The 27,282-nt window shown below is 43.3% G+C and overlaps 1 protein-coding gene across 1 annotated transcript in view; it reads right to left on the bottom strand.

The window, feature by feature from the left end:
- SLC2A11 (solute carrier family 2 member 11) overlaps nt 1-23,071 on the bottom strand; it is a 129,315-nt gene extending 106,244 nt beyond the window's left edge. Inside the window, exon 1 of the mRNA XM_040416380.1 lies at nt 23,035-23,071. Within this exon, the coding sequence (XP_040272314.1) occupies nt 23,035-23,055 (21 nt within the window). The 5' untranslated portion in view covers nt 23,056-23,071. The remainder of the gene's footprint in view (nt 1-23,034) is intronic.
- Nucleotides 23,072-27,282: the final 4,211 nt, after the last annotated feature.

The following is a 27,282-nucleotide window of genomic DNA, read 5'->3' as shown; positions in this document are numbered from 1 at the left end:
TACCCACCACTATTCCTACAGATAAAGCAGGAACTGAAAAGGTGGCAATCGTTACCATTGTCAGTAATAAGTAGATGCCACTTAATCAAGATGATTAGTTTTCCGAAACTTTTGTATCCCATGCAGACTATGCCGATTTTACTTTAAACATTTGGATGTGGTAGGTATTAATAGAGCCTTTACTCAGTTCATCTGGTCTGGGAAGAAGTCACGTATAGCTTTAAAACAACTTTGGGCTCCCATAAACAAAGGAGGGTTAAGAATGTCGGATGTGAGGAGATACAACTTGGCATGTCTTTTCAGACACTGTAGAGACTGGCTGAATAAAATATCACATTACTCTAACTGTAGTCTGGAAAAGGAATTGGCGGGAGGATGGGATCTCGGATCCATATTACATTCCAAGTTGAGCCCCTTACCTTCGAATATAAAGAATTCAGTAGTGATTAGAGATACGGTGGTCACCTAGAAGGAGACAAGAAAACTCTTTGGCATGTCTTTCCTGGCATCTAAACATATGCCATTGTGGAATCATCCTGATTTTGTTTTGGGTAAAACAAACAAGTTGTTCCAAGCTTGGAGAGGGTTAGGTATTCACAAAATGTCACATTTAATTCATGAGGCAGATCCTAGATACGTATCATTAGAAGAGCTTCATGATAAATTTGGGCTTTCTAGGGAGCAATTTTTACAATACTATCAGATCATAAATTTTTGCAAATCAAGACTGAGGGACTTGCAACATGAATATGTCTCTAATCCTTTTGACATCCTGTTGAAACAAAAGGAAAATAAAATCTCACTCTCTGACGTATACAGAACTATGAGAGAAAAAGGGGATGATAGATTGTTCAGCAAAAGATTCCAGGGATGGAAAACATTTTTGAACTCTAGTGATTGTGGGGATAAACTCTTGGGAGGATGGGAGAGAGTAAGGAGAGCAATCTCGTGTGAAAAATGGAGAGAGTCCCATTTCAAACTATTACACAGGGAGATATATGCCTTTAACATTCCATTCAAAAATATTGTCCCTGATAGGATAACGGATTGCCCTAAGTGCCATCTATCTAAAGCAGATCTGAACCATTGTGTCTGGGAATGCTCACAGGTAGAAATATTCTGGAAGGAAACATTAGCTTGGATACGAAAAATATGGCAATTAGATTTGCCACTTGAACCTATGGTGGTTTTGTTTCATGTATTTCCGGATACATTGGTAGTACCCAAGTTGGTGGATGGAGCTTTGGTGGTGGCACTTAGATGTTTACTGAGCTCGTGGTTACAACCAAAAACTCCCACGATCTCAGAGATTCAAATACAAATGAGATATTTTATGCTGATGGATCAATTAGAAGCGGAAAAACAAAAGTCTAGTAAAACGTCGCAGTTCTTTGGAAAGTGGAAAATCTACATTAGTAAACAGCTTTCCGAACCTGAAATTCTGAAGATTATGAAAAATTTTCAATACACGGAATGGTATCTACTCACTGACTTGAAAGGGAGTTTGGGTAATTTGAAGGTAACTCAGCCATCCTAACGGGGAATTTACACCTGCTTTTAGGATTTGAACAGTGTTAGTTGGGATGGGTACACATCCAGAAGGGGGTGGGGGGGGATTTAGGGAATTAAGTAATATGTTTTAAGAAAAGGACAATGTCATTTGGAGCAAAATGTGTTATTGGTACTCTTCTTTTGTACATGATAGTCTATATTGACTCTTCTATTGTACTTCAGCATTGTGTAAAATCATATTTTGCTTCTGAATTGCTTCTAACAGAAAATAAATAAAATGTTATTTAAAAAAAAAAAAAAAAGGTTCACACTCCAACTACACTTCAGTTCAGGTTTCCTGTCCTCCGGATAGGAGTTACCTGAGGAGTTCCCTTTCTTTTTTTGGTTCTCATCTCAGATGGCTGGGGAAGGTCCGGGTCTACCATACCATAACGGGACCTATCCCTGGCGACGTAAGTCTCCGGTCGGAGCATTTGCCTATGTCTGCCCTTTATCCTGCACCCTCCCAGGCCTCTTTGGGGAGCCTCTGTGGCCGTGTTCAGGCGGCTCTCGGTCCATGGCTGTGGTAGCGCCGGCGTTCCATTGCCAAAATGGCGGATCGGGACTCGGGGAGGCTCGGCGCATGCGCAGTATCAAGCGCTTCCAGCGCATAGACATCACGTACGGTGGCGCCGCTGGAGCCGGAAGTGCGAGAGCGTGAATTAGGCGGTCCTTTAAAACAGGACATGGGAAGGAGCCGAGGCGCGTTAAAAAAATACGGCGGCAGGAGGAGGCAGCCAGCCGTGGACGCACACAGTGTTGTGCAGAATCTGGAGTAGACACATATTATGTCGGAGCCAGGTGATACCGGACGCGCTGACCTTGGAACCCTCGGGGCCCACAAGCCCGGTACTGGACCTGAGAAGTAGGGAAGATTGACACGACACTTGGGTGAGATTTATTGTTTTCTAACCCCCCTTTTTATGCCTGGGTTTTGTATGCTTTTTTGTAGGTTGCTAAAGTTCCTAAAAAAGCCTCTGGGAAAACCAAGCATAAAGAATGTGGGGGTTGTAAAGTGCCCCTGTCCTCTACTTACGTTAAGCCACTCTGTCAATCATGTATTGATAAGCTACTGATGGAAGAATCCCATAGCTTTTCAAGATCCATTAAAGCCTTAGTACGGTCGGAAATTAAATCCTCTTTAAAATCCTTCAGGCAAAGCCGAAGCAAGTCGTCAGAGAAACAGGCCGTTAACTGGGACTCTGACTCTGAGCCTTCAACGGTTAAAGAATACCTAGAATCAGGCCAGGAATTATCCTCGGAGTATATGTCTTCTGACGAGGACACAGCAGGAAAATGTATTTTTCCACCAGAGGATGTAGAGCCCTTATTAAAAGCAGTGAAGACTAATATGCAATTAGAGGACACTAAAGAGCCTAAATCTATAGCTGATCAGGCCTTTGAGGGTCTGGGTCCAAAGCGCCATAGGGCTTTTCCCATTCACAAGAATATTGAGACATTAATTAAGAAGGAATGGAAAAATCCAGACCGAATTTTTTTTATCCCAAATTCTGTCAAGCGTAAATACCTGTTTGAGGAATCCATCTCTAGCGTATGGGATAAGGCACCTTTAGTTGATGCATCGGTAGCCAAGATTGCCAGGAGATCAGACCTTCTCTTTGAAGACCTAGGCTGTTTAATAGATCCCTTAGATAAAAAGGCGGATATTTATCTTCGGAGGTCATGGAAATGTGCATCAACAAGTCTCAGACCAGCTATTGTGGCCTCATGGGTGTCTAGGTCTTTAAGGTTATGGCTGAGGCAGTTAGAATCCCACATCAGAGACAAAACCGCAAGGTATGATTTACTTGCTTCTCTACCAACCTTTCATAAGGCAGCAGATTTTTTGGCGGACGCCTCCACTGTTGTAGTGCGTTTTTCGTCCAGAGCTGCGGCTTTGTCAAATGCAGCCAGGCTGGCTGTCTGGCTTAGGTCTTGGAGACGAGATCAGGGCTCAAAGTCTAGACTTTTCTCACTCCCATGTGAAGGCTCTAGACTTTTTAGCTCTTCTCTTGATAAGATTCTAGAGAAAGCCTCGGACAACAAAAACAAGTTTCCAGTTCCCCAGAAAAAACTTTTTTTTCACAAACGTCAGGCCGGGTTCAAAAGTCAAAAGAACAAACAAAGTAATAGAAATGAAAGAGACAGATTCTCTAGGAAGTCTGGGGTTTTCTGTTCAGAACCCAGGACGACAAACCCAATGACAAATCTCAATGATGCCAGAAGTCAGGTGGGAGGAAGACTGTCTCATTTCCTTCCAGCTGGGAAATCTGTGTCCCAAAACAAATGAATTTAAAATTAATAGAAAAAGGATTCCGACTGGAGTTTCTGTCTTATCCAGAAGATCTTTTTGTCCAGACAGTCTGCCCCAAAAAAACAAGAAAAGAGGGAGGCACTGCAGTCAGAGGTTGTTTCCCTATTACACAAGGGAGTTGTTTGCCCATTTCCCTTAGCAGAAAGAGGCAAGGGTTTTTATTCCCCTTTGTTCCTAGTAAAGAAACCAAATGGGTCTTTCAGGATTTTACTAAATCTCAAAAGACTGAACAAATCCCTACTGTACAAAAAGTTCAGGATGAAAACAATCAAATCTACGTTGAATCTTCTCTTCCAGGGTGCTGGATGGCAAGCCTGGACCTAGAGGACGCATACTATCATGTCCTAATTCATCCTGACTCCCAAAAGTTTTTAAGAACTGCAGTATGGGTTCAGGGGGAGTTATTACATCTTCAGTACAAAGCTCTTCCCTTCGGAGTGTCACAAGCACCGAGGGTATTCACCAAGGTGATAGCGGAGGTGGCAGCCTTTTTAAGACAGTCAGGCGTTACATTAAATCCCCTATTAGGACGATTTTCTAATTGTCTCTCAATCAAAAGAGGAGCTACAAAAAGATATCAATTTCCTCTGCTCCACCTTAGAAAACCTAGGGTGGTTTTTCAATTTGAGAAAGTCAAGCCGAATTCCGTCTCAGAGTTGTGTTTTTTGGGGGATTCAGTTAGATTCTTGTCTCCAGAAGAGTTTTCTTCCACCCCGAAGAAAGGACATAATTATAGAGGTAATACGATCAATCTTCCTGTCCTATGTACTTTCAGAGAGGCAATAGCAGTACTAGGGCAAATGACCGCTATTCCGACAGTTCCATATGCACAGATCCACTCCAGAGATATTCAGGCAGACATCCTGAGGAAGTGGGACGGTTCTCAAAAGTCTTTAGATCAGAAGTTCCATCTCTCCTCGAAAGCAAGGTATTCCCTGATGTGGTGGATGTCACCAAATCACCTTTCAGCAGGCATCCCATGGACATTTGCGAATCAGACTTAGTAACCACAGATGCCAGTCCTTGGGGATGGGGGGCCCACTCCCAGAGCAGGTATTGGCAGGGGAGGTGGGATCTGAGTACGAGAAAGAGATCATCCATCGGATTACGTCTGGGAAGGTCATTTTACAAAGGACTAGGGACACTGGTTTAGCAGACTTCATGAATGACAATAACCTAGTGGCTCTCTGGAGACCAGAAAACCCTGAAGGTAGAGAGTACACGTTTTATTCCCCACCAAACAATTCGTGGTCCAGGATTGATCATATTTTCGCGACATCTTCTGTCCAGCTCAGAGCCCATCACTCCAAAATATTAGATATTGCAATTTCCGATCATGCTCCAGTACAGATAGATATAAAAGAGCAGACTCAGAAGGGATCTGACTTCATATGGCGATTTCCCTCCTTCCTGTCAGAGAATGAAAATTTTTGAGATCTGTTAAAGGGGTGGGTAATGGAATATTTACAGGCAACGCAGAACATAGAAATAACCCCTCTCTGCTATGGGACACAGCGAAGGCTGTTTTACGGGGGAGAATTATTTCTTATGTGCATTCTATAAAAAAGAAGACTAGGACAAAACTGGATGAAAATGCACTGTCCTTAAGGAAGGCATACGTCTCTTTCTTGGCCAACCCCACAAGTGAAAACAACTTAAAATGGAGAGTGGCGAAGAAAGAGTACGAGCTCTGGTTTGTGCGGTGGGAAGATATATATAGATCCCAAAAATAATCCAGGTTATTTAAATTTGGTAATAAGTCAGGGAGAATACTAGCAAGATTGGCGAGGACCCATACCCAAAGGGGCGAGAGGACCCATACGAATCCCGACATTAAAAGATTCACAGGGACACCTTCAAAAAGAACCCAGGAAGGTAGTGGAGATTTTCAAAGACTTTTACCAGAAGTTATACACTAAAGATCCTGAGGCCCTGCATCCCCCTACTTCCTTTCTGAATAAGGTTTCTCTTCCAAGTGTGAAGGCAGAACAACTAGCCTCACTCAATCAGTCTATTTCAACTGAGGAAGTGGTGTATACTATAAGAAACTTGAAATCAGGGAAGGCTCCGGGACCTGACGGTTTCTCTGGGGAATTCTTTAAGATTATTAGAGAGGACATTACACAGGTACTAGTAGAAAATTACAATAGCATATTAGGTGGCCAAAACCTGACGGAAACAAGCAATTTAGCACATATCAAATTATTGCCCAAACCTGGGAAAGACCCCTTCCAACCTGGATCCTTCCGCCCTATATCCCTTATAAAGGTGGATGTCAAAATACTTTCTAAAATAATGGCAGACAGGTTGGCCAATATTTTAGCATCGCTGATTGGAAAATCCCAAGTAGGGTTCGTGAAGGGGAGATCGGCAGTGTTCAACATCCATAGAGTTCTATCTGTGCTGGACAATGTTAACAGGAAAGAGAGTGCTATATCGTTACCTGCCTTATTGACTATTGATGCTGAGAAATGTTATGGACAGAATGCAAATTACAGGAGTCTTTAGGACTTATGTCAATGCTTTATATAGATCTCCTAGGGCGCAGATTGCAATACCAGGATTCTTGTCTACCTCTTTTCCACTTTTAAAGGGGACGAGACAGGGATGTCCCTTGTCTCCATTACTATTCAATATTGCACTTGAGCCATTAGCTAGACTGCTGGAGTCCACAGATGTCTTTGAGGGTATTCGCATAGGCAAACAGGAGATTAAACTCTCACTGTTCGCAGATGACATCATCATGTTCTTATCAAATCCTCAGAGGGATGTTAAAAACATTTTTGATGTCATGAGGAACTTTGGCTCCTTCTCAAGTTTCAAAGTGAATCAAAACAAATGCGAACTGATGACTATAGGGACGGGACCTCGTAGGAAAGACTTCGTTCTGGAAAACTGTCCGGTATCTTTAGTCACAAGCCACATCACGTACTTGGGGATTAAGATAGGTCGTACGCCTCATTCTCTATATACCCTTAACTACCCACCACTATTCCTACAGATAAAGCAGGAACTGAAAAGGTGGCAATCGTTACCATTGTCAGTAATAAGTAGATGCCACTTAATCAAGATGATTAGTTTTCCGAAACTTTTGTATCCCATGCAGACTATGCCGATTTTACTTTAAACATTTGGATGTGGTAGGTATTAATAGAGCCTTTACTCAGTTCATCTGGTCTGGGAAGAAGTCACGTATAGCTTTAAAACAACTTTGGGCTCCCATAAACAAAGGAGGGTTAAGAATGTCGGATGTGAGGAGATACAACTTGGCATGTCTTTTCAGACACTGTAGAGACTGGCTGAATAAAATATCACATTACTCTAACTGTAGTCTGGAAAAGGAATTGGCGGGAGGATGGGATCTCGGATCCATATTACATTCCAAGTTGAGCCCCTTACCTTCGAATATAAAGAATTCAGTAGTGATTAGAGATACGGTGGTCACCTAGAAGGAGACAAGAAAACTCTTTGGCATGTCTTTCCTGGCATCTAAACATATGCCATTGTGGAATCATCCTGATTTTGTTTTGGGTAAAACAAACAAGTTGTTCCAAGCTTGGAGAGGGTTAGGTATTCACAAAATGTCACATTTAATTCATGAGGCAGATCCTAGATACGTATCATTAGAAGAGCTTCATGATAAATTTGGGCTTTCTAGGGAGCAATTTTTACAATACTATCAGATCATAAATTTTTGCAAATCTAGACTGAGGGACTTGCAACATGAATATGTCTCTAATCCTTTTGACATCCTGTTGAAACAAAAGGAAAATAAAATCTCACTCTCTGACGTATACAGAACTATGAGAGAAAAAGGGGATGATAGATTGTTCAGCAAAAGATTCCAGGGATGGAAAACATTTTTGAACTCTAGTGATTGTGGGGATAAACTCTTGGGAGGATGGGAGAGAGTAAGGAGAGCAATCTCGTGTGAAAAATGGAGAGAGTCCCATTTCAAACTATTACACAGGGAGATATATGCCTTTAACATTCCATTCAAAAATATTGTCCCTGATAGGATAACGGATTGCCCTAAGTGCCATCTATCTAAAGCAGATCTGAACCATTGTGTCTGGGAATGCTCACAGGTAGAAATATTCTGGAAGGAAACATTAGCTTGGATACGAAAAATATGGCAATTAGATTTGCCACTTGAACCTATGGTGGTTTTGTTTCATGTATTTCCGGATACATTGGTAGTACCCAAGTTGGTGGATGGAGCTTTGGTGGTGGCACTTAGATGTTTACTGAGCTCGTGGTTACAACCAAAAACTCCCACGATCTCAGAGATTCAAATACAAATGAGATATTTTATGCTGATGGATCAATTAGAAGCGGAAAAACAAAAGTCTAGTAAAACGTCGCAGTTCTTTGGAAAGTGGAAAATCTACATTAGTAAACAGCTTTCCGAACCTGAAATTCTGAAGATTATGAAAAATTTTCAATACACGGAATGGTATCTACTCACTGACTTGAAAGGGAGTTTGGGTAATTTGAAGGTAACTCAGCCATCCTAACGGGGAATTTACACCTGCTTTTAGGATTTGAACAGTGTTAGTTGGGATGGGTACACATCCAGAAGGGGGTGGGGGGGGATTTAGGGAATTAAGTAATATGTTTTAAGAAAAGGACAATGTCATTTGGAGCAAAATGTGTTATTGGTACTCTTCTTTTGTACATGATAGTCTATATTGACTCTTCTATTGTACTTCAGCATTGTGTAAAATCATATTTTGCTTCTGAATTGCTTCTAACAGAAAATAAATAAAATGTTATTTAAAAAAAAAAAAAAAAAGGTTCACACTCCAACTACACTTCAGTTCAGGTTTCCTGTCCTCCGGATAGGAGTTACCTGAGGAGTTTCCTTTCTTTTTTTGGTTCTCATCTCAGATGGCTGGGGAAGGTCCGGGTCTACCATACCATAACGGGACCTATCCCTGGCGACGTAAGTCTCCGGTCGGAGCATTTGCCTATGTCTGCCCTTTATCCTGCACCCTCCCAGGCCTCTTTGGGGAGCCTCTGTGGCCGTGTTCAGGCGGCTCTCGGTCCATGGCTGTGGTAGCGCCGGCGTTCCATTGCCAAAATGGCGGATCGGGACTCGGGGAGGCTCGGCGCATGCGCAGTATCAAGCGCTTCCAGCGCATAGACATCACGTACGGTGGCGCCGCTGGAGCCGGAAGTGCGAGAGCGTGAATTAGGCGGTCCTTTAAAACAGGACATGGGAAGGAGCCGAGGCGCGTTAAAAAAATACGGCGGCAGGAGGAGGCAGCCAGCCGTGGACGCACACAGTGTTGTGCAGAATCTGGAGTAGACACATATTATGTCGGAGCCAGGTGATACCGGACGCGCTGACCTTGGAACCCTCGGGGCCCACAAGCCCGGTACTGGACCTGAGAAGTAGGGAAGATTGACACGACACTTGGGTGAGATTTATTGTTTTCTAACCCCCCTTTTTATGCCTGGGTTTTGTATGCTTTTTTGTAGGTTGCTAAAGTTCCTAAAAAAGCCTCTGGGAAAACCAAGCATAAAGAATGTGGGGGTTGTAAAGTGCCCCTGTCCTCTACTTACGTTAAGCCACTCTGTCAATCATGTATTGATAAGCTACTGATGGAAGAATCCCATAGCTTTTCAAGATCCATTAAAGCCTTAGTACGGTCGGAAATTAAATCCTCTTTAAAATCCTTCAGGCAAAGCCGAAGCAAGTCGTCAGAGAAACAGGCCGTTAACTGGGACTCTGACTCTGAGCCTTCAACGGTTAAAGAATACCTAGAATCAGGCCAGGAATTATCCTCGGAGTATATGTCTTCTGACGAGGACACAGCAGGAAAATGTATTTTTCCACCAGAGGATGTAGAGCCCTTATTAAAAGCAGTGAAGACTAATATGCAATTAGAGGACACTAAAGAGCCTAAATCTATAGCTGATCAGGCCTTTGAGGGTCTGGGTCCAAAGCGCCATAGGGCTTTTCCCATTCACAAGAATATTGAGACATTAATTAAGAAGGAATGGAAAAATCCAGACAGAATTTTTTTTATCCCAAATTCTGTCAAGCGTAAATACCTGTTTGAGGAATCCATCTCTAGCGTATGGGATAAGGCACCTTTAGTTGATGCATCGGTAGCCAAGATTGCCAGGAGATCAGACCTTCTCTTTGAAGACCTAGGCTGTTTAATAGATCCCTTAGATAAAAAGGCGGATATTTATCTTCGGAGGTCATGGAAATGTGCATCAACAAGTCTCAGACCAGCTATTGTGGCCTCATGGGTGTCTAGGTCTTTAAGGTTATGGCTGAGGCAGTTAGAATCCCACATCAGAGACAAAACCGCAAGGTATGATTTACTTGCTTCTCTACCAACCTTTCATAAGGCAGCAGATTTTTTGGCGGACGCCTCCACTGTTGTAGTGCGTTTTTCGTCCAGAGCTGCGGCTTTGTCAAATGCAGCCAGGCTGGCTGTCTGGCTTAGGTCTTGGAGACGAGATCAGGGCTCAAAGTCTAGACTTTTCTCACTCCCATGTGAAGGCTCTAGACTTTTTAGCTCTTCTCTTGATAAGATTCTAGAGAAAGCCTCGGACAACAAAAACAAGTTTCCAGTTCCCCAGAAAAAACTTTTTTTTCACAAACGTCAGGCCGGGTTCAAAAGTCAAAAGAACAAACAAAGTAATAGAAATGAAAGAGACAGATTCTCTAGGAAGTCTGGGGTTTTCTGTTCAGAACCCAGGACGACAAACCCAATGACAAATCTCAATGATGCCAGAAGTCAGGTGGGAGGAAGACTGTCTCATTTCCTTCCAGCTGGGAAATCTGTGTCCCAAAACAAATGAATTTAAAATTAATAGAAAAAGGATTCCGACTGGAGTTTCTGTCTTATCCAGAAGATCTTTTTGTCCAGACAGTCTGCCCCAAAAAAACAAGAAAAGAGGGAGGCACTGCAGTCAGAGGTTGTTTCCCTATTACACAAGGGAGTTGTTTGCCCATTTCCCTTAGCAGAAAGAGGCAAGGGTTTTTATTCCCCTTTGTTCCTAGTAAAGAAACCAAATGGGTCTTTCAGGATTTTACTAAATCTCAAAAGACTGAACAAATCCCTACTGTACAAAAAGTTCAGGATGAAAACAATCAAATCTACGTTGAATCTTCTCTTCCAGGGTGCTGGATGGCAAGCCTGGACCTAGAGGACGCATACTATCATGTCCTAATTCATCCTGACTCCCAAAAGTTTTTAAGAACTGCAGTATGGGTTCAGGGGGAGTTATTACATCTTCAGTACAAAGCTCTTCCCTTCGGAGTGTCACAAGCACCGAGGGTATTCACCAAGGTGATAGCGGAGGTGGCAGCCTTTTTAAGACAGTCAGGCGTTACATTAAATCCCCTATTAGGACGATTTTCTAATTGTCTCTCAATCAAAAGAGGAGCTACAAAAAGATATCAATTTCCTCTGCTCCACCTTAGAAAACCTAGGGTGGTTTTTCAATTTGAGAAAGTCAAGCCGAATTCCGTCTCAGAGTTGTGTTTTTTGGGGGATTCAGTTAGATTCTTGTCTCCAGAAGAGTTTTCTTCCACCCCGAAGAAAGGACATAATTATAGAGGTAATACGATCAATCTTCCTGTCCTATGTACTTTCAGAGAGGCAATAGCAGTACTAGGGCAAATGACCGCTATTCCGACAGTTCCATATGCACAGATCCACTCCAGAGATATTCAGGCAGACATCCTGAGGAAGTGGGACGGTTCTCAAAAGTCTTTAGATCAGAAGTTCCATCTCTCCTCGAAAGCAAGGTATTCCCTGATGTGGTGGATGTCACCAAATCACCTTTCAGCAGGCATCCCATGGACATTTGCGAATCAGACTTAGTAACCACAGATGCCAGTCCTTGGGGATGGGGGGCCCACTCCCAGAGCAGGTATTGGCAGGGGAGGTGGGATCTGAGTACGAGAAAGAGATCATCCAACTTCAAGGATTTAAAAGCAGTACAAATGGCACTAACAGAAGCACTTCCAGAAGTAAGGAACAAAAGGATGATTTTCTACACTAGTTTTTTTAGATGAGCGAAGTATTCAAAAATTTGATTCGGCTGCTTTGCAGAATTTTAGATGAATTTTAAAAATTTTGCACCGCTCCCCATCATTGTACCCCTCAGTTCATAGCTGATTGCAGCATCTAATATAAATAACAGTGTAAACATTATTTTTTTTTAAACTAAAAAAAAAATCATACTTACATCATCCTTTTGCTCGCGATGAGCTGGCCACTGCCGCCACCTTCCTTCAAGATCTGCGGCCTGTGGTGACATCCTATGTCACTGCACACGGGATTTAGTGAGAGATCTTCAAGCAAGATGGTGGTGGCAGGCCCTTTGCTTGCAAATGGATGAGGTAAGTTTTATTTAAATTTTTTTTACACTATTTCAGGTAAAATCTATTTGCTACCACGAAGCACTAGGAAATTCAACTTCGCTGCAAATCAAATTTATCCTGAATTTCAGACCAACGATAGGTCTGATTGGACAGAAATTGGTCAGATAATCTGTTTGTGTAAATTCACCTTTATTGTGCCTTCAGAGCAATTTTTTATTTTAGTTTCCCATCGGAAGCCCGGTGAGGGAATGTTAGGCCTTAGACCTCTTTCACACAAGCAAGTTTTCAGTCTGGTGTGCGATGCATGAAGCAAATGCATAGCATCCGGACAGAATCCTAACCCATTCATTTTAATAGGTCTGTGTACATGTTTTTCATGCATCATCTCTGCGTTAAAAAAAAAACGCATTATGTTCTATATTCTCAGCTCTGAATTCATAGAGGCGAATGGGGCTTGCGTGAAAAACTGAAGGTATCCGGGTACAAAGTGTTTTTCACTGATGGTTGCTGAAAAAACTGAAACACCTAATGCAAACTTGCGTGCAAAACTATCAGTTCTTCCATGAACCGATCCTGACACAATCCGTAATGCTCGTGTGAAAGGGGCATTAGGCTATTTAGACGAGGGTTTAAAGCAGATCTGATAGCAGGATTTTCAGTCAAAGCAAGAAGTGGATCCACCAGGAAAGAGAAGTATAGTTCCTTCCTTTGTATTTCCAATATGCACCTAGGCTTTGGCAGAAAATCCTGCAGGCAGATCTGCTTCAAATCCTCGCCCAAAAAACTCTGAGGGAGATTTATCAAAACTGGTGTAAAGGAAACCATATTCCACCTTTCATTTTCCAAAGGAGCTGTGACAACTAAGCCACTTTTTCTTTACACTTGTTTTTATAAATCCACCTCTGGCTGTTTCCCATAGCAACCAATCAGATTCCACCTTTCATTTTTCAGCGCCCCTTTGCAAAATGAAATGTGTAATCTTATTGGCTACTATGGGCAACTAATCCAGTTTTCCTTTACACCAATTTTGATAAATCTCCCTCTATGTGTTTTCTGTCCAGATGTACCATATTTTTCGCTTTATAAGACGCACTTGATGTTAGACACACCTAGGTATTGTGCCTCATTCACACGTCAGTGTCTTGTTCAGTGATTTCCATCAGCGATTGTCAGCCAAAACCAGGTGCGGCTCTAAACACAGAACAGGTGCAAATCTTTCCCTTATAACTTTTCTCTGTGTAGCCTCCATTCCTGGTTTTGGCTCGAAATCACTGATGGAAATTACTAACCAATCCCTGACCTGTGAATGAGGCTTTAGAGGAGGAAAATCAGACCTCAAGGTGAGTTTAGACGCTCTGATGTACAGCCGATTGTTGTTAGGAAGGAACTGTTCCTTCCTGACATTCGGCTGCTCGTTCTGCGTTTACATGCAGCAAACTCTTTCACTGTATGAGAATGAGGGATCACAATAGCTCATACAGAATCATGGTTTCTGGGCAGCAGATCTCTGTTTAGACCGCACGATCTGCTGCCCAGAAATGGTGATTGATCTGCCTGCACGAGCGACAGGATCACCCGATGAACGTGCGTTTCGGTCATTCATCAGGTGATTGTGGCACATTTAGACGAACGTTTGCTCCCGATAACCTGGCCGATTATCAGGCAGTGTAAATCCACCTCCAGATCAGACCACCAATCTATATCAGACCCCCAAACTAGATCCTCAATCTTCATCAGACTTCAGATCAGACCCCCATATCCAACCTCATATCAGACCTTCATATTAGATCAGACCCCCCATGCTGCTACTCTGCAGGTCTGGCAGTCTTTGCAGCTGTCACGCTCCCTGGTCTTCCCTGCGCTGCACTGTCACCTGACTGCATACTAGTGAGCTCTTCCATATGGAAAATGTGCTTCTTATGCCTCAGGTACATGACCATGGTTCGGGTCCGCATCCGAGCTGTAATTTTTTGGGGTTGGATGCGGACCCATTCGCTTCAATGGGGTCACAAAAGACGCGGACAGTACACAGTGTGCTGTCCACATCTGTACCTCCTTTCCACGGCCCCGCAAAAAAAAATAGAATATGTCCTTTTCTAATCCGTATTGTATATGGAAGACTGCACTTGGCTGATTAGTAAAAGCTATCTATTGTCTTTCTATATTTCTAATTTTTTTTTATCAAAGGGGTTTTCTAGTTTTCCTTTTTTAATTTCCACCCCAGTCTTCGTGACCCAGGTATAACATGCCTCTTGGGAACACATGACCGCTGTGTCCAGTGAATGGCTGTAGAGGCCACGTGACCTGCATCAAACCGAATGTTGACCTGGGGAGACCGGTGATCTGCAGAGGAGGCGGGGAAGCAAAGGATCCAGAGTCAGGGATCAAGTAAGGCTACTTTCACATCTGCATCCAGCACAGGATTTCAAAACCTGAATGAAACGGATCCGTTTTGTCCCTATTCGTTGTCAATGGGAACAAAACTGATCAGTATGAATCAGTTCAGTTGCGTTTTGGGGTCGGACACAAAACTGCTGCAAGCAGCGTTTTTGTGTCGGATTTGCAAAACACAACAAACTGGTCAGGCATGAAAATCAATGTAAGTCAATAGTGCCACAAAAAACAAAAACAAAACGGATTCGGCGCCCATTGTCTTACAGTGATTTTCTTACCGGATCCGTTTTTCTTGTGTTTTGATTTAATACAACATGATCTGGCTGAAAGGGAGCCATCAGGATGTATTAACCCCTTATGGACCGGGCTCATTTTCACCTTAAGGACCAGGCCATTTTTTGCAAATCTCACCAGTATCACTTTATGTGTCAATAACTTTAAAACGCTTTTACTTATCCAGGCCATTCTGAGATTGTTTTTTCGTCATATATTGTACTTCATGACACTGGTAAAATGGAGTCCAAAAAATTAATTTTTATTTTATAAAAATATACCAAATTTACCAAAGATTTGGAAAAATTTGCAAATTTCCAAGTTTCAATTTCTCTACTTCTATAAAACATAGTAATACCTCCAAAAATAGTTATAACTTTACATTCCACATATGTCTACTTCATGTTTGGATCATTTTAGGAATGCCATTTTATTTTTTGGGGACGTTACAAGGCTTAGAAATTTAGAAGCAAATCTTTAAATTTTTCTGAAATTTTCCAAAAACCACTTTTTAAGGACCAGTTCAGGTCTGAAGTCACTGTGTGAGGCTTACATAATAGAAACCACCCAAAAATGACCCCACTCTAGAAACTACACCCCTCAAGGTATTCAAAACGGATTTTATAAACTTTGTTAACCCTTTAGGTGTTCCACAAGAGTTAATGGCAAATGTAGATAACATTTTCTGAATTTAGATTTTTTGTCAAATTTTCCATTTTCATCCATTTTTTCAAGTAACAAAGCAAGGGTTAACAGCCAAACAAAACTCAATATTTATTGCCCTGATTCTGTAGTTTATAGAAACACCCCATATGTGGTCGTAAACTACTGTACGGGCACATGGCAGGGCGTAGAAGGAAAGGAGCGCCATGTGGTTTTTGGAAGGCAGATTTTGCTGGACTGGTTTATTTACACCATGTCCCATTTGAAGCCCCCCTAATGCACCCCTAGAGTAGAAACTCCATAAAAATGACCCCATTTAAGAAACTACCCCCCTCAAGGTATTCAAAACTGATTTTAAAAACTTTATTAACCCTTTAGGTGTTCCACAAGTGTTATTGGCAAATGGAGATGAAATTTCTGAATTTCGATTTTTTGGGAAACTTTCCATTTTAATTAATTTTTTCAAGTAACAAAGCAAGGGTTAACAGTCAAACAAAACTTAATAGTTATTGCCCTGATTCTGTAGTTTATAGAAACACCCCATTTGTGGTCGTAAACTACTGTACGGGCCCACGGCAGGGCGTAGAAGGAAAGGAGCGCCATGTGGTTTTTGGAAGGCAGATTTTGCTGGACTGGTTTATTTACACCATGTCCCATTTGAAGCCCCTCTGATGCACCCCTAGAGTAGAAACTCCATAAAAGTGACCCCATCTAAGAAACTACACCCCTCAGGGTATTTAAAACTGATTTTACAAACTTTGTTAACCCTTTAGGTGTTCCACAAGAGTTATTGGCAAATCGAGATGAAATTTCCAAATTTAGATTTTTTTGGGCAAATTTTCCATTTTAATCCATTTTTTCAAGTAACAAAGCAAAGGTTAACAGCAGCCAAACACGGCAGGGCGTAGAAGGAAAGGATCGCCATGTGGTTTTTGGAAGGCAGATTTTTCTGGACTGGTTTATTTACACCATGTCCCATTTGAAGCCCCCCTGATGCACCCCTAGAGTAGAAACTCCATAAAAGTGACTCCATTTTGGAAACTACGGGATAAGGTGGCAGTTTTGTTGGGACTATTTTTAGGGTATATATGATTTTTGGTTGCTTTATATTACATTCTTGTGAGGCAAGGTTACAAAAAATAGAAATTCTGAAATGTCATCTCCATTTGCCAATAACTCTTGTGGAACACCTAAAGGGTTAACAAAGTTTGTAAAATCAGTTTTGAATACCTTGAGGGGTGTAGTTTCTTAGATGGGATCACTTTTATGGAGTTTCTACTCTAGGGGTGCATCAGGGGGGCTTCAAATGGGACATGGTGTAAATAAACCAGTCCAGCAAAATCTGCCTTCCAAAAACCATATGGCGTTCCTTTCCTTGTGCGCCCTGCCGTTTTGTCATACAGCAGTTTACGACCACATATGGGGTGTTTCTGTAAACTGCAGAATCAGGGCAATAATTATTAAGTTTTGTTTGGCTGTTAACCCTTGCTTTGTTACTGGAAAAAATGGACTAAAATTGAAAATTTGCCAAAAAATAGCTGTTTTGGCACCGTTTTTATTTAACTTTTTGGACTGTGTTCATTTGAGGGGTTAGGTCATGGGGTATTTTTATAGAGCAGATTCTTACGGATGCGGCAATACCTAATATGTCTACTTTTTAAAATGTATTTAGGTTTTACACTATAATATCCTGTTTTAAATCAAAAAATTTACATTTTAGTATCTCCTTAGTTTGAGAGTCTTTTTTTTTTGGTCGATTGTCTTACATAGGGGCTCATTTTTTGCGGGATGAGAGGACGGTTTTATTGGCACTATTTTGGGGTGCATATGACTTTTTAATTGCCTGCTATTACACTTTTTGTGATGTAAGGTGACAAAAAAATGGCTTTTTTTACACCGTTTTTATTTTATTATTTTTTACTGTGTTCATCTGAGGGGTTAGGTCATGAGGTATTTTTATAGATCAGGTTCTTACAGACGCGGCGATACCTAATATGTCTACTTTTTTATTTATTTTAGTTTTACATAATAATATCATTTTTGAAAAAAAAATAATTTTGTTTTAGTGTCTCCAAAGTCGGAGAGCTATATATATTTTTTTTTTTTTTTTTCTGGGCGATTGTCTGTGGCTAAATAGAATTAAAATTGGGGAAGGGGATTAAAAATTTAGTACTCCATGGAAGTGTGGTACTCCCTGAAGCAACCGTCAATGCAGAGGCCCGGATGATCGGGGCACGTGTCACACTGAGTGGTGGTGTCCTTCCGTATCCCCCTCCTGTGACAGACTCTGCAATTTTTTGGGGACCGTTCTTTCCAGTATGGGGGACCACACCTGGAAAGTGTTGGCCAGGGACGATCCGGGCACCTCCAGTTCCCGAGGTACTCTGGCCTGCTCTTTCCCGGTCAGAAAAGATCAAGTCCTTGAGGACTGCCTCATAGAACTGCAGGAATCTTCCTGTGTTGCCAGCGCTCTGGGACAACACAAAAGAGTTGTACAAGACAACCTGTACCAAGTCGACTACAACTTTTTTGTACCATGCCTGGGTTTTGCGCATGGCTTTATATGGCTTGAGGACTTGATCAGAGAGATCAACTCCTCCCATATACCGATGATACAATCGGGCTTGAGGACCGTTGCCGCGGTACCTCGCACAAGGACAGGGGTGATGCTGTTACCGTGAATTGTGGACAGTACAAGGACATCCCTCTTGTCCTTATATCTGACCAGCAACAGGTTTCCACTGGTAAGAACGGGTCTCACCCCTGGGGATATGTACCTGGAGGGGGGTAGGTAGGGAGGCCGCGTTGATTTTTCCGCACGGTCCCACAAGCGAACGTGGATCTGGCGGCGAGGGACTGGAACAAGTGGATACTAGTATAAAAGTTATCCACGTACAGGTGGTAACCCTTTTCTAGCAGTGGGTGCATAAGGTCCCACACAAGTTTCCCGCTAACACCCAGAGTGGGGGGACATTCTGGGGGTTCAATACGGGAATCTCGCCCCTCGTACACATGAAACTTGTAAGTGTACCCTGAGGTACAAACAAAGTTTGTACAGCTTCCCGCCATACCTCGCCCGCTTAGAGGGAACATACTGGCGGAAAATGAGTCTCCCTTTGAAAGCAATGGGAGACTCATCAACAGCGACCGCCCTTCCAGGTAGATAGGCCTCCAAAAATGTGGCCCCGAAGTGATCGATGACCGGCCTGATTTCGTACAGGCGGTCATAGGCAGGATCACCTCGGGGGGGGGGGGACATGCTGCATTATCTGCATAATGCAGGCATTTCCGAATGGCCTCAAAACGGGAACGTGTCATGGCAATACAGTAGAGTGGGGTCTGGTAGAGGACGTCCCCACTCCAGTACTGCCTGACACAGTTTTTTTTTGCTAGGCCCATGTGCAGCACGAGGCTCCTAAACATCCTCGGCTGCACTGACCAAAGTCCAGCCACCGGACCTAGCCAAAAAGGAGCCCGGGTATTGAGCAATGAACTGTTGGGTGTACAAGTTCGTTTGCTCCACCATCAGATTCACAAAGTGGTCACTGAAAAAAAAAACTAAAATAGTCATATTCAGTGAAGCCCACTGTGGGAATCTGGATTCCTGGTTGGCCAACAAAATCAGGAATCACGGGCTCAAAATCCTCTGGGGCAAGTTCACCGGTAGGGGGCTCAGGTGGATTTATCTGGTGGGCCGGGAAACTAGTACGAGCCCCAGAGCTGCTCGTACTAGTGTAGGCCACAGGGTCCCTGGCATGGGGGTCCCCTTGCTCTGCCTGGCGGCGTATCCGCCGCCTTGGGGGCTCATCATCATCACTAGATGATGAGGAGGACGCGTATGACAAGAGGAAAGTGGGGAAAACATCCTCGTCCTCACTGGGACTCTCGGATTCAAGCAGGGCATATGCCTCCTCGGCTTCCTCGGCCAAGAACGTCCGGCGGGCCATAGGGGAGTGTGTGTGTGTGCGTGTGTGGAAAACTTTATTTAGTGTGCATGTGTATGGGGGGACGGGTGTTCGCGTACACTTACCCCTAAACCTAACAGGAAAAAAAATAAATAAAATGAAAGCCTCAAAAAATTGGAAAAAAAAATATATATATTCAAACTCGCTGATCAGCAGTCTGAAGCTGATCAGGGGTGGGGTGGGCGATGCGCTAACAGTGGCCGGACGCTAACAGGGGCAGGGGAGCAAGCTGCAGCGCCCCTGGGGGGTCCAGGGTCACACAGCTGAGTGCGCTGTGGACCCCAGACACCCGATCACGGTGATGCTGAAAAAAAAAACTTTTTTTCCCCCTAAACTCTCCCTAAGTCTCCCTGCCTCATCTAAGCTGTCCCTAAACCTGTCCCTAGGTACCTTTTTAGTGCCAGGTGGCACTGTGGTGGCTCAGATAGGGGTGCTGGGCACAGAACAGATGAGGGGTGCTGGGCACAGATGAGGGGTGTTGGGCTCAAAGATCCACAAGGCTCCTCTCTCCACGGCTCCAGGACGCAGTGTGGAGGAGGAGAGCAGAGCTGGGGGAAGTTAACCCCTGCCCGCCCGTGCAGCCAATAGGAAGCGATCCTGGGAGGTGGTGTCACCGCCACCTCACAGGATCTAAGGATGGTGATTGGTGGTGTATTATCACACCACTGATCACCATCCTATTCCGAGTCACCGGAGACCCGAATAACCCGGAAACGCAGCAAACTGCAGGTCTGAATTGACCTGCGGTTTGCTGCGATCGCCGATACGGGGGGGGGGCACAGGACCCCCCTCGGCATTGTCACAGAGTGCTTGCTGAATAATTTCACGCGCCGGTGATCGGAAATACACAGGGTGTACCTGTACGCCCTGTGTCCCCAAGAGGTTAAATGCAACTGTTTAATTCAGGTTTTGAGATTCTCTGCCGGATCTCAAACATGAATTAAAAACACAGAAAGTAGCCTAAAAGTTTGATTCTCTAGGCAGGTCTGGCCACACAGGGGGGTCAGCCATAAAGGATCCACAGGATAGGTCATCAGTGTGAGCGCAGCCTTTCCGTCTTTGTTTACCTGCTCGCAGCGGTGAGCAGGTGTAACTACAAGCTGTCCCATTCACTGTCCCTCTGCGGCGCAGCCTGCTGGTCAATGTCAGTATAACACTGACGTTAAAATGCAATGCACTATAGCAGGGATCAGCAACCTCCGGCACTCCAGCTGTTCTCAAACTGCAAATCCCAGAATCCTCCATTCACTTCTGTGGGAGTTACAACAGCAGCCTAGTATGTGTGAATGCTGGGAGTTGTACTTTCACAGCAGCTGGAGTGCCGAAGGTTGCTGATCCCTGCACTGCACTTTTTCTTAGTCACCGAAAAAACTTAATAACAAGCGATCAAAAAGTGTTATTTACCCCAAAATGATACCAATGAAAACTAAAAGTCGACCTGCAAAAAGCCCTCACACAACTCCATAGAAAGAAAAATAAAAAGGATATGGGTCATGGGAAGCAGCGATGCAAAAATGTTTTCTTCTTTTACTTAAAAAAAGGGGTTTTATTGCACAAAAGTAAAAAAAAAAATACATGTATTTGGTATCTCTGCAATCATACTGACCCAGAGAATAAAGATATTCATGTTATTTATGCCCAAAAATTAACGCCCAAAAATTTATAATGTAAAAACTCAGTGGTAGTATTGCTGTTTTTCCCCATCTCCCTCCAATAAAGAGTTAATAAAAGTCAATCAAAAAGTTATGTGTACCCCAAAATGGCACCATTAAAACTACAACTTGTCCCGCAGAAAACAAGCCCTCATACAGCTATATAGACGGAAAAATAAAAAAGCGACAATGAAAAAAGGAAGAAAAACACTTATAGTCAGTAAGGCCCGAAACAGGCTAGTCACTAAGGGGTTAAAATCCCAGAATTTTTTTTTAAGACAATAGAAATAAGTTGGAAACGTGTTTATGAATAGTCCCCAACCAGAGACAGATGGTCAAGAGGTCTAGCTTTTTGCTAAAACAAGGGCTTTATAATGGCGACCTGCCATTTGGGTGTTCTCTTCACATACCTACACTAAGCCACACCCAGGCCAGTAATACAAGTCGTGACATCATTGGGCCTGAGAGAAGGCTGCGGCGCTTCTGGCAGTGCCGCTTTCCTTTTCAAACAGCTGATCGGCAGGGGTCCCATGTGTCGGACCCCTGCCGATCAGATACTGATGTTTTATAAAAAAAAAAAAAAATGCAGAATCCCTTTAACAATAAGAATATTTTGTCTAGAACAGGAATGTTCAACCTGTGGCCCTCCAGCTGTTGTAAAACTACAACTCCCACCATGCCCTGCTGTAGGCTGATAGCTGTAGGATGTCTGGGCATGCTGGGAGATGTAGTTTTGCAACATCTGGAGGCCGCAGGTTGGGCATCCCTGGTCTAGAACACTATTAGGGTACATGCACATTTCCAGGATTCATGTGCGGAGAATCTGCACTGAAATCCGCAGGTGTTCGCAGGCAAATCCGTACGGTGAATCAATTGGTACGGATTTGCATGCGGATTTGGTGCAGATTTGGTGCGGATTTTCCGCATGTGGATTTTACTAAGTGAATGAAGAAAATCCGGTCAGGAAAAATAAAATAAATTGACATGCTGTGGATTTTAAAATCCGCACGGAAAAAATCTGTGCATTGAGAATTTCAAATTCTCATAGAATACAATGTACATGACCTATGGTGCGGATTTTCCGCACGCAATCCTGATTGTGTGCATTTAGCCTAAGGCTGCATTCACATGTCCGTGGTGTGTTGCGGACACGCAAATTGCGGGTCCGCAACACACCAGCCCGGCACCCCCATTGAAATGCCTATTCTTGTGTGCAAGCTGCGGACAAGAATAGGACATGCTCTATCTTTTTGCGGAGCTGCGGACCCAAAGATTGGGGCCACGCACCGCAAATTCGGATGCGGACAGCACACTGTGTGCTGTCCACATCCATTCCGTCCCCATAGAGAATGAATGGGTCCGCACCCGTTCCGCAAAATTGCGGAACGGATGCGGACCCATTTTGTGGATGTGTGAATGGAGCCTTATTGTCTTCTGACCATCTTTTCTGAGATTGACTTTCCCCGGCTGCGCCCTTCGTCAGGGAGGAAGCAGTGGGTGTCACACCACAAATTCCTTTCTAGCACATGTAGGTATATAAAAACCTTTTAGTAGGTGCATAAAATATAAAACTGGCAATTGAATTTTAGCAAAGCCATATATGATTATTTTCTTTATCAACTGTCTCCATCAGTCCTATAGACTTTGAATGAAGTTCAGTGAGGTGCAATATAGATGTCGTTTGTGGAAAAATTACTTTGGTAAAGTCACCAGTATAACCATTACATATGATTGTTACCTTTTAAATGATCCTGAGTTTGAAACATTTTAAGAAGAGCCCCATGCCACACTCTGCAATCATAAAATTCCATTCTAAATATAAAAGAGTAATAGATATATGTCAGGTACATAGCACCCTCACAGACTTACCAAGCTCTGCTTTTCTTCCATTCTCTTTCTGTGTTAAATATTAAGAAATATAATTCTAGACCTCTCCCTTGAAGGAATGTCAGTTTAGTTATCCATTATGGTCTGATCTAAGCAGTCAGATCCAAGAATATCAAACAGCTCCTCTTATTCTAGTTGTATAATCAAAATGTATCTGATTTTACATCTCCCCCCTGATTCTTTCAGATTAGTTGAACTCTGACTTTTAATTCTTTTACTTGACTATACAGCGCAGACATATTCCGGAGCGCTTTACAAACACTGTCGTCACTTGCTGCCCCCAATGGAGCTTACACTCTATATTCCCTACCATTATGGTTTGGAGTGTCGGAGGAAACCAAAGTACCCGAAGGAAACATGGGAAAAACATATAAATTCCATGAAGATGTTGTCCTGTATATATACACAACACTCCAATTGAAAGTCCAGGTGCTAGAAAATCCTCAAGAAATCTTGGACAGCAGATCAACAGTATATAAAGAAAAAGCAAAGAGGCAGCCCTCCAGATGATGTGAAAAAAATAGGATCCCTTTATTCACTCAATGCAACGTTTCAACTGCTCCATGCAGTCTTTATCAAAAAGTGACTACAAGTGCTTATCGGGTTTAAATACAACACACACATGTGATTATTCTAATCGTGTCATGATTGATCTGACTGTGTAAAAAACATAATTCATACATTCATTTTATCCTCAATACTCCGGAAATTCATAATTATTACAAGAATACTCATTTCACGCCAGACTGTAATATCTGTGATCATATAAATAAACTGTACATTTAATAAAGTGGTAATACATTTGATTGTGCCAATTCTAATATTAAAGTGCTGTGTATTTCATTTAAAATCAATAATTGGACATGTAATTGGTGAGCTCACCATAATTCAGACTTCTATTCAAAGCATGGTAAATGGCGTTTTGAAAATCACAGTGCGCCTGCGTCAGCGCTCCGCGGTTATAGGTTAGGCTACTTTCACACTTGTGGTAGCCTTTTCCGGCAGGCTGTTCCGGCGGGGGAACAGCTTCTCGGATCCTTGCTACCGCAAGTCCACCGTGCCACCGGAAGTCCTGTGTCCGCCTCTCAGCCGTGCCATTCTGTCCGCCTCTCAGCATGTTTGCCATGCTGCGGCCGGACCTCCGGACCACCCCTATTGTAGTGAATGGGGACCAGAGCGGATATCCAGGGTGGACTTGCGGTAGCATGGTTCTGGCAGGCTGTTCCCCCGCTGGAAGTGTGAAAGTCGCCTTACTCAGAGGATTCAAAACTGTATAGTGCGCAAGGGCCCATGCCTTACGTGTACGCATTCAAAATGGAGTACGCATGAGTAAGTAAGGAAACAGAAATATATACTGTCACTAGAGACCCAAATGGTGAGAATAATATACAAGCAAGGTAATGCAAGTTTATTGAAGATTTCCCGTCATTCAAGTGAATCAATTGTCTTATATACAATGCAAAGTTATGTTTATATTTATATCCTTGGTATGATCGGCAATGCTGCTAACCGTGGGGTTCCAATCAGGGACACAATAGATCGAGATAACCATCCCGGCCCAGAGAACCCTGAGGCTCGGAGGGTCCAAACAGCATTTCTGCAGCTCAGACCCCCCAGCCATGGATCCCTTCTTCTGGTAGCCATGCCTATGTCCACCAAATCTGCAAGAGAAATCAGATATCAGTTCTTTCACATGTTATACCTTAGGTGGTGTGGTACCTGGCAATCAACCCTGTACCCACACCCATCAGACAGTGTTGAGGGCTACCATACATGTGACACATGTCCTAAGTTGGTGTAGCAATCCAAGTCGTGTCCAAAGGCTCGAACATAGCATGAATAATAGTAAAATGTAAACAAAAACAAGAAAACATTAGTATAAATGATAACAAAAAGCACTTGTTTTCTCTATCTTCCGCTGACTACTGAAAACCGTTGTCCCAAATGCACATATGGTTAGGTCACCCTAAACTCCACATTTAAACCCCTAGGTTTAAGGGATTGTAGATGGTATATCCAATATAATTCCCTCTTGTTAAGGAGGACTACGCTATCACCACCTCCTCTGGGCATAGGGATTTGATCAATGATTCTAAATCGGAGGTCCCTCTCGGTGTGCTTTGCCTCTATGAAGTGTTTAGACACTGGTAGGTCTAGCCTTTTTTTTCTAATGGTAAACCTATGTTGGTTTAGATGGATTTTTACATCCCATGTCGTCTCCCCAACATATAGGAAGTGACATGGGCATTCTAGGATATACACTGCTCAAAAATATAAACGAAACACTTTCGGTTTTGCTTCCATTTTGCATGAGCTGAACTCAAAGATCTGAAACATTTTCTACATACACAAAAGACCCATTGCTCTCAAACATTGTTCGCAAATCTGTCTAAATCTGTGTTAGTGAGCACCTCCTTTGCCGAGATAATCCATCCCACCTCACAGGTGTGGCATATCAAGGTGCTGATTAGACAGCATAAATATTGCACAGGTGTGCCTTAGACTTGCCACATTAAAAGGCCACTCTGAAATGTGCAGTTTGATCACACAGCACAATGCCACAGATGTTGCAACGTTTGAGGGAGCATGCAATTGGCATGCTAACTGCAAGAATGTCTACCAGAGCTGTTGACCGTCCAATGAATTCATTTCTCTACCATAAGTCGTCTCCAAAGGTGTTTCAGAGAATTTGGCAGTACATCAAACCGGCCTCACAACCGCAGACCACGTGTAACCACACCAGCCTAGGACCTCCACATCCAACATGTTCACCTCCATCATCCTCTAAGACCAGCCACCGGACAGCTGCAGCAACAATTGGTCTGCATAACCTAAGAATTTCTGCACAAACTGTCAGAAACCGTCTCAGGGAAGCTCATCTGCATGCTCGCCATCCTCATCGGGGTCTGGACCTGACTGCAGTTCGTCGTTGTGACCGACTTGAGTGGGCAAGTGCTCACATTCGATGGCGTCTGGCACGTTGTAGAAGTGTTAAGTTGATGGATGAGTCCCGGTTTTTACTGTTTAGGGCAGAAGGCAGACAGCATGTGTGGTGTCGTCTGGGTGAGCGGTTTGCTGACGTCAACGTTGTGGATCGATTGGTCCATTGTGGCGGTCGGGTTATGGTATTGGCAGGCGTATGTTATGGACAACGAACACAGGTGCATTTTATTGATGGCATTTTGAATGCACAGAGATACCGTGACGAGATCTTGAGGCTTATTGTTGTGCCATTCATCCACGACCATCACCTCATGTTGCAGCATGATAATGCACGGCCCCATATGCAGCGTACTCAAGTTGTGTGCAATAGGTGTTTCTGGGTGATGTAGTGCAATATACACTAACCTGGTACAGCTGACTCTCTGCAAGGGCAGGTATAGGTAGAAATAGTTCGTGACGCCAGTGCCAAGTAAACGGTGGCACGCCGTTTGCGGATGCAGGAATAAATTGAGGAAACGTAGTCTTAAAACAGAACTCCAACTTTAGTAGTTTCGCAAGCAGAGACAATATAGGAAATGCAGTTCCTAAGCATACAGTCGATTTTGCAATTCGGTCGATGCAGGCAATTCAGTTATAGCAGGGTAATTACAGAGTGTTGAACACAGGACTTGCAGCACAGGAGCTTGCACTCTAATTCTGTCTGATCCTGGAATACAGCATATCTTCACCAAGGCCCATTAACCTAGTTCTGGCTTTATATCCTTGGCTATGGCTTCTATAAGTACCTCCTCTGTCTTTCTGAGTACCTCTTGCTTTCCTGATCTTTGCCTCTGTCTCTCTCAGCTTCTGAATGGTTCCTCAGGCTCTTAGTCTAAGGTATTCCTGCTTCTGCATATGGGAATTCAGGAGGGAATCTTCTCCTGAACAACAGGCTTCAGGCCTGGACTTGTCTCGGACATTGTCTAATCTCCAACTGTAGATTACAGATACTAGACTCCGTCTGCCTTGCACTTCCCTGTCTGGCCTTTATATAAACTAGGGCTCTCTAGCTCCCTCTAGCGACTAGAAGCTGGAATGACACCCCTGCAAGCCTGTACATGCAAGTTTCAGTAAAAGGAAAATACATACATTACATAACATTTTATAAAACTGACATATAACAACTTCCCCATAATTAGGAGGGACGACAGCACACCAAGTGACACTTTGGTAGTGACTGGTATTACAGTTCCCGTACACTACATACCCCACTGCTTTAAGCTGAGTACGACCTCGTACTCCATCATG

This window comes from Bufo bufo, chromosome 2, assembly GCF_905171765.1.
Source record: "Bufo bufo chromosome 2, aBufBuf1.1, whole genome shotgun sequence".
Classification (NCBI taxonomy): Eukaryota; Metazoa; Chordata; class Amphibia; order Anura; family Bufonidae; genus Bufo; species Bufo bufo.
The sequence above is the reverse complement of the archived record's forward strand: the minus strand, read 5'-3'. Positions and strand labels throughout refer to the sequence as shown.